General features: G+C 61.1%; 2 protein-coding genes across 2 annotated transcripts in view; one reads left to right on the top strand and one right to left on the bottom strand.

The window, feature by feature from the left end:
• Positions 1 to 7411, top strand: part of MAPK8IP1 (mitogen-activated protein kinase 8 interacting protein 1) — a 29155-nt gene extending 21744 nt beyond the window's left edge. Inside the window, exons 3-12 of the mRNA XM_027837829.1 lie at positions 908 to 1303; positions 3243 to 3324; positions 3694 to 4518; positions 4627 to 4702; positions 4866 to 5038; positions 5398 to 5507; positions 5818 to 5934; positions 6800 to 6870; positions 6954 to 7052; positions 7185 to 7411. Of these exons, the coding sequence (XP_027693630.1) occupies positions 908 to 1303; positions 3243 to 3324; positions 3694 to 4518; positions 4627 to 4702; positions 4866 to 5038; positions 5398 to 5507; positions 5818 to 5934; positions 6800 to 6870; positions 6954 to 7052; positions 7185 to 7257 (2022 nt within the window). The 3' untranslated portion in view covers positions 7258 to 7411. The remainder of the gene's footprint in view (positions 1 to 907; positions 1304 to 3242; positions 3325 to 3693; positions 4519 to 4626; positions 4703 to 4865; positions 5039 to 5397; positions 5508 to 5817; positions 5935 to 6799; positions 6871 to 6953; positions 7053 to 7184) is intronic.
• Positions 7412 to 8215: 804 nt separating this feature from the next.
• On the bottom strand, positions 8216 to 9111 carry CUNH11orf94 (chromosome unknown C11orf94 homolog). Its single transcript, XM_027837700.1, has 3 exons — positions 9026 to 9111; positions 8671 to 8735; positions 8216 to 8337 (listed from the first exon to the last, which is right to left on the bottom strand). The coding sequence occupies exons 1-3, from the start codon at positions 9109 to 9111 to the stop codon at positions 8216 to 8218; spliced, it is 273 nt and encodes a 90-aa protein (XP_027693501.1).
• Between the last annotated feature and the right edge of the window lie 616 nt (positions 9112 to 9727).

Here is a 9727-nt window from a genome sequence, read left to right as displayed (position 1 = left end):
AGCCCCCTCTTTCCTCTTAGCCCCCCCACCCCCTTGGAGTCTGGAAGACCTGGGTTCAAATTCTGATTCAGATACGTATTAACTGGGCGACCCTGGCTCAATCGCTCTGTGCCTCAGTTTCCCCTCTTGTAAACTGGAGGAAGTATAGCACCGACTTCCCTGAGGTGTTGTGAGGCTCCACACGCGTGTAGTGCTTTGCGAATCTCAAAGCGCCATATAAACGTAGCTAGCTCGTATTATTGTTGCATTGCGCCCACCTCGCCCCGCCCTTTCCACCTCCCGTCTTCTGCCCGCTCCACTGCGCAGGCGCGGACTGCAGGCCTCGCCTGACCCGCCAGGGGGCAGCTCCGGCCTCTTTCGCGATCTTCTCAGCGGGAGCTCGGAGCCCGCCCCAGCCCTGGCCCAGGGGGACCCATTGGTCCCCGCACCAACCCCCGGGGGGGGGGCCCCGCGTCTCCATGGCAACAGAGGTGACCTCACTCCCCCGCTCGTCTTACAGCCCTGGTGAGGTCATCGGCTGTTGCCACGGAAACGACAGGGCGTAGGGGGAGGGGAGTTTGGCGGGCTGAGAGAGGAGGGTGGAGAGGGATGAATGGGAGCAGGCGGCGATTGGCGCGGGGTGGGGCGAGGGGGTCGGGAGCTGGCGGACCCGGGGTAGAGAGGCAGGCCCAGCGGCCCGCCCCGGGAGCGAGGAGGGCTTGGCCGCTGCTTCCCCGAGCGAGGCGCGTACGGCTGCCCCAAACCCCCGCCGCGGGCTGCCGAATGGACTCGCCCGGGGGCGCGGCGGAGATTGGCTGTTTGAGCATGGCCCCACCCCCGGCCGGCCGGCCCCGCCCCAGCCATCCAGGCCCCGCCCCGGACGGCCCCGCCCCCGCTGACGCCCCGCCCCTTGCCTGCCGGCCCCCAGCCCCAGCGCGGCGGACTCATGCCGGGAGGCGGCGGCTGCGCGGGAGCTGGCAGCCGGCTGCAGGCCGAGATGCTGCAGATGGACCTGATCGACGCGGCCGGGGACACGCCCGGAGCCGAGGAGGAGGAGGACGAAGACGAGGACGAGGACGAGGACGAGGAGGAAGAGCGGCGGGGGCGGCCCCGGGGCCCCGGGCAGCAGCAGCAGCAGCAGCCCCCGCCGCCGCAGCCTCCGCAGCCTCCGCAGCCTCCGCAGCAGCAGCGCGGGCCCGGCGGCGGCAGGGGCCCGGCGCCTGAACCCGGCCAGGACACGGCGCCGCGAGGCCTCGGCGGAGACACCTACCGGCCCAAGCGGCCCACCACCCTCAACCTCTTCCCGCAGGTGCCGCGGACTCAGGTGAGGCCCGGGGCGGGAAGGGGGGGGGACCCTCGTTCCGGCCCCCTGCCTATCATCAGCGTCATTCTAGGCCCTCCCCATCAGCACCATCCCAGGCCTCCAGCACCGTCCCAGCCACTCCCCATCATCACCATCCAACCCTCTCCCCATCAGGATCCCAGCCCTTCAGCGTCATCCCAGCCACCTTCTCATCATACCGTCCCAGGCCCCTTTATTGAACCCAAGCCCCGGATAGCTTCCCAATCTCCCTCATCATCCCCGTCCCCATTAGCTCATTCCTCATCATCTTAATCTCCTCATACTCATGTCGGCCCCTGGTCATCTCCCCACTCTTATTTTCCGCTCATCTCATCTGTTCCCATATCATCCCCTCCATCTCATCTCTCATCTTAGTCCCTCCCTCATCCTAGTCTGCTTCATCTCATCCTTTCTCATCCTCTCAGGTCGTTTCTTTGCTTATATCATCATTCCTCCATCTCACACACATGTACATTGGCTCCCCCTCCCCACAAGGAGGGAGGGGGGGAGAGGAGGAGCCGGGGGTGGGGGAGGAGAGGAAGTTGGAGAATAGGGTTTTTGGAGGGAAATGTAGAAGAACGGGGGAGGGAAAAGTCCCAGGTGTAAGGGAAAGGAGGGAAATTAGGGGATGAAAAGATGCTTGGGGATGGACTTTGACAGGTAAGGGAATGACCCCCAGAGAGTTGAGTACAATGAGTTAGGGAAGTCTCCTCTAGCTCCCCCACTGTGAGCCATATGAGAGTTGGAAGGTTTGGGGGGAGGAAGGGAGTTGAGCACGCTGGAGGGGAACGAGGAGGGGAGAGAGGCTTAGGAGTAGGGGGTCTTAACGCTGAGACGGGCATGGAGCCCAGGAAATGGTGGGCAGCCAAGATAGGGAGGAGGAAATGCTGGAAGCTGGGAGTCCTGGAGACTGGCATTGAAGGAGGGGGCAGGTGTCAGGAGTGGATCGGGCTGGTTGGCTGCAGTGGTACCAAGCAATGGCAGAAGAGGGGATAGGACCAGAAGAGGAGCCTGACAGGGCTGCTTGATGTGAAGGAGGTCTGGATAGTCAAGGGCTGTGTATCGGCGGAGGGTGTCTGGAGACTGCCTAGGGAAGGGCTGGTGCTACTGTCTTGTCTCAGTGCCAGAGAAGGCTGGTTTGGGAAATTGGGGAGAGAGGACAATGTTGGTACCGAAGGGAATGGGCTGGAGTCAGGGGTTCCTTTCCCAGGCTCCTGTGAACTGCTGGGATGGGGCCTGAGGAAAGGAGGGCTTGAGTGTTTATTTCTGGCGAAGGAGAGAAGCCCTGGAACGTAGGGGGAGTGGAAGAGAGGTCCAAGGGCCCGCGAGAGCGTGGGCAGTACAGGAGATTTAGGAAGGCCAGCAGCTGACAGTTACAAAGCCTCTTCCATCATTCCTCAGTCATGTGCTCCTATGGTAAGAAATTCATGGGAGGAGGAGGCAGAGGAGTCTCAGAGAGCTGGAAAGGACCTTGGGGAGAACATGGTGGATAAGGGCGGTGGGGTGGGTGCAGGTGAAAGGGTCCTGAAGGATGGAGGAGAGGGGGCTCGGACTGGGGATGAGTCAGCCACTGGCTCCCCACTCCAACCTTGAGATGCAGGAGACCCTTTCTCCAGCAGTCGGCTCGAGCTAGGACCCTAACTGAGCCATTGCCAGCCAGCATTCCAATAACCACCACCCCCCCACCACCCCCCCACCCCCGCCCATTCTCAGGGATCTCAGGAGGGAGGCTGAGGGGCGGGGGCAGGGGTCCAGGCATCTCGGGGGTGTGTGGGGACTGAGTCGGGGGTGAAGTGTCCTGGGAGATTAGGGAGGGTGGCACCCTCGCCAAGGGGGTGGGTAGGCGGGTAGGGCCAGGGCCTCTCTGTGCCGGGCACTGTCAACAGCTCCAGCCACAAGGGCGCTTTGTTCCCACAAGCAGGACACCCTGAACAACAACTCCCTGGGCAAAAAGCACAGCTGGCAGGAGCGAGTGTCCCGATCCTCTTCTCCACTGAAGACAGGTGAGCCAGGGCCCGCAGCCTCCCCCTGCTTTGGGCCACGCCCCTCCTCTGACTTATTCTCTGGGCCTGGGGCTCAGGGCCCCCGAGAGAATGCTCCCATCCCCCGCCCTGGGCCGGGCCAGCAGCTGGGGGCTGAGGTCAGCCTATTGCCTATGTCAGCTGCCTAGTCCCGGAGCTCACTGTGGGCACCGTGCCAAGGAACACTGGCTCTGATCCCGAGGGGTCGAGATGCCTCATGGGTGGCATCACGGAAGTCCCTGGGGAGGGCTGGGTAACGGACCACACCCTGAGGTGGCATCTGGTAGCTGTCAGGACTCCTCACATCCCCCCACGTGGAGAATTGTCCTACCCACGCACATTCCTTTCCAGGCGAGCAGACCCCTCCTCATGAGCACGTCTGCTTGAGTGATGAGCTGCCGCCCCAGAACAGTCCCGCACCCACCAAGGACCGGGGTACCTCCACAGACAGTCCCTGCCGCAGAAGCACTTCCACCCAGATGGCCCCTCCCGGTGGCGGCCCCCCAGCCTCTCGGGGCTCCGACAAGGCCCCAGCTCCCTCTGGAGGCCGGGCTCACCCGCACCGTGACCGTATTCACTACCAGACGGACGTGCGGCTAGAAGCCACCGAAGAGATCTACTTGACCCCAGTGCAGCGGCCCCCCGACCCCCCGGAGGCTACCCCGGCCTTCCTCCCCCCAGCCGAGAGCCGCATGTCAGTCAGCTCTGACCCCGACCCCACTGGCTATCCACCAGCCCCCGGCCGGCCCCACCCCTCGATCAGCGAGGAGGATGAGGGTTTTGACTGCCTGTCGTCCCCCGAGAGGGGCGAACCCCCCGGCGGGGGCTGGCAGGACAACCGGGCGGAGCTGCCCCGGGCCTCGCTGAGCTCGGACACCAGCGCCCTGTCCTATGACTCGGTCAAATACACCCTGGTGGTGGACGAGCACGCCCAGCTGGAGCTGGTGAGCCTTCGGCAGTGCTACTCCGGCTACAGCGACGAGAGCGACTCGGCCACCGTCTACGACAACTGCGTCTCGTCCCCCTACGAGTCGGCCATCGGGGAGGAGTACGAGGAGGCGGCGCGGCCGCGGCCGGCCGTCTGCCTCTCCGAGGACTCCTCGCCCGACGGGCCCGACGTCCACTTCTCCAAGAAATTCCTCAACGTCTTCATGAGCGGCCGCTCTCGCTCCTCCAGTGAGTGGGGGGAGGGCGGGGGTGGGCATTGAGGGGGTTGGAGCTGGGCAGCTCTGCCACCCAGGGTCCGGGACCCCGGGGTGACCCGGGACCCGCACCTCCTTCCAGGTGCCGAATCTTTCGGATTGTTCTCCTGCACCATCAACGGGGAGGAGCAGGAGCAGACGCACCGGGCCGTGTTCAGGTGAGAGCCGGGGAGAGGCGGCAGCTGGGCTGGGCCTGGGTCGGCCCGGTTTGGTCGCGGGCGGGCGGGCGGGGCAGCGCAGAGCCGGGGGGACGGGGGGAGAGGGAGAGCCGGGCGCGGGGACCGTCGAGCAGGGCCTTTGTGACTTCCTGGCCTGGGGCAGGTTTGTGCCCCGGCATGAGGACGAGCTGGAGCTCGAGGTGGACGACCCACTCTTGGTGGAGATGCAGGCCGACGATTACTGGTACGAAGCCTACAACATGCGCACGGGCGCTCGAGGAGCCTTCCCCGCCTACTACGCCATAGAGGTCACCAAGGAGCCCGAGACCACGACAGGTAGCGCCCGCTTCCTGGCCGCGCTTGGTCCGCGCTGGTTACTGCCCTCGTTAGAATGAGAGCCGAACGGTTCCGGAGAGCGTGGTTGGGTTTAGTACTGATTGATTGGGGATCAGTTTGACAAGAGACCTGGCCGAGTTGTCGCCAGTTTGCTGTGTAACCTTGAGCAGGACACCTTGCCCACCTGTGCCTCAGTTGCCCCCAGCTAGAAGGAGAGAACAGGCCTAGATGAAATCTGAGCTCTCCTTTCTCCTGCTGGCTCTGATGACCATCCGCGCCATTATCAGTTCGGCCTTGCCCACTCGGCTGTGCCAGCCCCAAATGGTCCACCTTCCCCTGACTCTGCTCTTGCCTTCCAGCCCTGGCCAAAAACAGTGACTGGGTGGATCAGTTCCGAGTGAAGTTCCTGGGTTCTGTCCAGGTTCCATACCACAAGGGCAACGACGTTCTCTGCGCTGCTATGCAAAAGGTGCCAGGCTGCGCCCCAGTGCCCGCTTCTCACTCGGCCTCTGTTGCCTAGTCTCACCCCAGCCTGGCAGGGAGAGCGGCCTCTTCCTGGCTTAGTCCTCCCGTCTCCACAGTGGCTGCTCTCTGTGCCCCTGGGGGCAGTCACCTAGATGCCCACTCCCTCCACCCCCTTGCCCCTACATGAGTGGGAAAGGGAAGCGGTTTTCCAGAGGCCTCAGGGGCCAGGGGAGCAGAGCCTGGGGCCCCGAGTGGAAGGGTGAGGAGGAGAGGGGCCTGCCTCTGGTCCCTCTCACCTGGCACCCGCCCTGCAGATTGCCACCACCCGCCGGCTCACGGTGCACTTTAACCCGCCCTCCAGCTGTGTCCTTGAGATCAACATTCGGGGAGTAAAGATTGTGGTCAAGGCAGAGGACTCCCAGGAGCACAAGGTGACTGGTGCCCCACCTCGACTGTCCCCCTTCTCCAAGACCTTCCAAAGTGGTCCTCAGGGGTCCGTCCTACGGCATTTGCCTCCAATCACTTGTCTGTGACGGGGTCTAGCATGCCTTATCCTCCAGTTAATAATCCTGGCTCCACCCCACCCCACACACACACCCCCTTCCTAGGACACAGGCAGCCTTGCCAGGTGGAGGGCAGCTTCTCAGAGCTAGCACTTATTTCCAGCATTACCTCCTTGGATTGAGGGGTGGCATTTCTCCAGAGGTCTCCAAGACCCTGCTTCCCCTTTGGCCCACAGAGACCTCCCTGATTTCTGTTCCTAGCCTGGGCCTCAGTCCCTTCATCTATAAAATGGATGGTTTAGCTGTGCTCCACCTCACATCACTGGGCTGTTGGGGGGGGGGTAGGTGTGAAGCGTTACCTCACTGGACTCTTCTGTGGTGCCAGGAGGTGGACTGGACATAGGAAAAGGGAGGGCGGTAGGGTTGAGCCTGGCCTAATGGGACCTAGGCTTGAACCTCAGCTCTGCCCCTTCTGCCAGAGTGTCCTTGGGCAAGTGCCTGTCTCAGTGGTTTTCCTCACCTCTAGTCTCTCCTTGATCTAAACCCCATGACCTGAGCCTCAGAGAGGGGAGGGATGGGGAGGTCTTCAGGTCCCCCCGGGAGTAGAGAAGGGAGTGGGGACCTGATGCCCTATTCAATGAGATAACAGTGCCCTTGGGGATGCCCAGTGGGGGTGCGCCCAGCCCTCCACACCCACTGGGAGCCCCCACCCCATTTTCCCATCAAACTTCTCTGTCCTTCCAAGCTGGAGCTCTGTGTAAGCGCCATCCCTGACTCCTCCTTTTCCTTGCAGGGGAATAAATGTAGTCACTTTTTCCAACTGAAGAACATCTCTTTCTGTGGATACCACCCAAAGAACAACAAGTGAGTGGGGCCAGGAAAGGCCTGGGGGCAGATGAGGGAGGGCGCAGCTCCAGCTGCACTCACTGCCCTCTGCACCCTCACAGGTACTTTGGGTTCATCACCAAACACCCCGCCGACCACCGGTTTGCCTGCCATGTCTTTGTGTCTGAGGAATCCACCAAGGCTCTGGCCGAGTCTGTCGGGTGAGCCTTCCCTCTGCCATATTTCCTCACTGCCTCCTTGGTTTTCAATACCATGACCTCCGGCCCAAGCCCCCTCCCCGGGACGGCTCCCCTGACCAAGGTCTAAGCCTCTGCTTGTCCCTTTGCCCCCAGGAGAGCGTTCCAACAGTTCTACAAGCAGTTTGTGGAGTACACGTGCCCCACAGAGGACATCTACCTGGAGTAGCAGCGCTGCCCCCCCACCCCCGCCCCTTCCCCTGAACGTGCCCTGGGCTGCCCACCCCAGACTGGAGGAGGTGCCTGCACAGACCAGGGGCACCTGTCAATGCCATCTCTCCTCTGCAGGAAGCCCTCTGCAGCAGGATTGGGGAGGGGGGAGGACTAGCTGAGGGTGGGGGACTATGGGGGAGGGTGGACTGAGGGGTTAGGGGAGAGGCAAATGCAGTTTATTGTAAAATACAGGATTAGATGATTCTATGTATGAACAGGAGATGCTGCTTCAGAAGGTGGGAGGGACAGGGAGAGGGATGGGCTCAGAGCCAATGGGCTAGGTCACCTCTGTCCTCCATGCCCCCCAGCCTTGCTTCCCCTACCTGGGCCTTGGCTAACGGTTCCTGCCTTTACTCAGCCAATACCACCTGTGCCCACTGACCTCTGTACCCCTGCCCTTTGCTCAGGGCCTTGCTGGGCTGGCCCATTGAGGACTTTTTCAATGAAGAAGTAGCAGCAGGTGCAGACCATGTGAGCCGCTTGCCCAAGACCTGCCAGGGCTCTCTCTGCACACACCTGTAGCCTCCATGACACAAGGGGAATTTTCTCCTACTCCCTGGCAGGCAGGTCCCTCGACAGGGTCAGGGCACCCAAGGCTCTGGGGTGGCGTTGGTAGCCCAGGGCCTCTGGTGTTGGCAGGAGGATGGCAGCTTGGGCCCGCCCCCTTGGCCTGGGCAGGGAGAAGTGGACAAAACTGTCTCCTCCGGGCCCGTTCAGGGCCTTCCCACAGTTGCATCTTGGCCCATCTCGGCAGCCACTATTAAAGTGCCATTTCCTGTAGGGACTGCTTGGTGTCTCGCGGCGGGGTTGTGTATGTCTGTGTGTGTGCTTGTGTGGATGGGTGTGTGGACACCCCAACCCAGGAAGCTCAAGCCCCAGGCCAGTCTAGACAATAATTTTATAGGGCCTTCTCATTACTGGTGGGCATCATAGTAGTACTCAGACAAATCTGGCCCATCCCGCTTGCGCTTCTGGGCTCTCGAGAGGGAGGAGCGGACCATTCGATGTCCTGGGTGCTTAGGAAGGATCCCATAATCTGGAGAGAGAGGAGGAGGTAGGGGGAGCTGGGGAGAACTGGTTGGAATTCAGGTGGAATTACAGGGTTTAACACTAGAAAGAAAGACCCATAGAAGTCCCCAAGATGAGGCCCAGAGAAGGCAGTAACTTGGTCCAAGGTCCCACAGGTCATAAATAGCCAAGCCAGAATTCAAACCCAGGGCCTCTGACCCCAGACTTCTTTCTCATTCACTATGCCCTGATGCCTCCTAAAGAGGAGGCTGCAGTCAGGTATCCTCCCTCCAGGGTACTTCTACTTCACCCTGGAAAACCCATCCCAAGGTCTGACAAGAGAAGAGGCATGAGATCCTACCATCCACCAGGCCATTGGGGAGCTCCATGGTGTCTAACTCTTCAGGAATGGGGGAGGGCTGATACCTGTGAGATGAGTGAGGGATGAGGGAAGGACCCAGGATGGAGAAAAGACAAATCCCCCAGGGAAACGGAGACCCCCCCCCCCCCACCCTGCCCTTTAAGTTGGGAATAAGAGGTCAACCCTGACCAGCATTGCTTGTTGGCATCAAGAAACTCGGCAGAAGGGCGTAAGACCCCTACCCCGAGGAGGAGAGGCTGACTTGGACAGGTTTCAGGAGTCTCCTCGAGTCCTGTCGGACAACACCCAAGTTGGCTGTTGCACCGTGGTACGGCCCACCCTGCCCCAGAGTTACCTCTGAGACCGAGGACGAGCAGCTACCAGGACGAGGGTGAGAAGGACAAACCCCAGCCTGATCCTAGGGCACAGGGACCCAAGCATGGTGAGAGCAGCCCCCCAGAACTCGGATCTGCCAGCCCCTTCTCCCAGGGGAGTTATGGAATGCACATGGATAGGATCTCCTCATAAAGGGAGAAGCAGTTCTAAGGCCCTGCCCCCACCCCATTCCAGTGGCTCAGGTTTCTATGGTACTTAACGGTTGGCAAACCACCTTCCAATAAACCTGTGAATTTATCGGGGCTATAATTAGAGTAAAGCAACCAGAGCTTTCCCCCAGGAGTCAGAATTTAGAGGGCCCAGGCCAAAAGTCAATGGAGGAAACAGCTACAAATCCATTCATGGAAGACGCAGGACCTTTCCAGTAGTCACTGTCCGTGTGCCAACACTAATAAGCACCTAGTGAAAACAACATACTTGCCACCACCATTCCACTAGAGCTTGGGGGAGGTGGAGGTAGGTATCTCTTCTCCCTGTGGTCCCACTAGGTTCCTGGGTACAGGAGATGAGACAAGCATGGAGTTTTCTGCACACCACTAAGCATCAGGCTCAGCTGAGACTTTAGCCGTCAATCATCGCTCTATCTTGGTCTAGGACCTGCCCTTGTGGTGGAAGGGAGGCTAGGCTTAGGCTTTAGGGTCAAGGAGGAAGGAGGGGCCAG

Source organism: Vombatus ursinus, unplaced genomic scaffold, assembly GCF_900497805.2.
Source record: "Vombatus ursinus unplaced genomic scaffold, bare-nosed wombat genome assembly UNPS02014822.1, whole genome shotgun sequence".
NCBI classification, from domain to species: domain Eukaryota; kingdom Metazoa; phylum Chordata; class Mammalia; order Diprotodontia; family Vombatidae; genus Vombatus; species Vombatus ursinus.
This window is presented reverse-complemented; position numbering and strand designations above follow the sequence as displayed.

Bases quoted from the DNA above. Each gene is read 5' to 3' on its own strand.
- CUNH11orf94 (XM_027837700.1), bottom strand. From the start codon at position 9,111: ATGCTTGGGTCCCTGTGCCCTAGGATCAGGCTGGGGTTTGTCCTTCTC. The intron at 8,736-9,025 runs GTAACTCTGGGG...CTCATCTCACAG, and splicing joins GCTCGTCCTCGGTCTCAGAG to GTATCAGCCCTCCCCCATTC. The intron at 8,338-8,670 runs GTAGGATCTCAT...CTCTCTCTCCAG, and splicing joins CCCCAATGGCCTGGTGGATG to ATTATGGGATCCTTCCTAAG.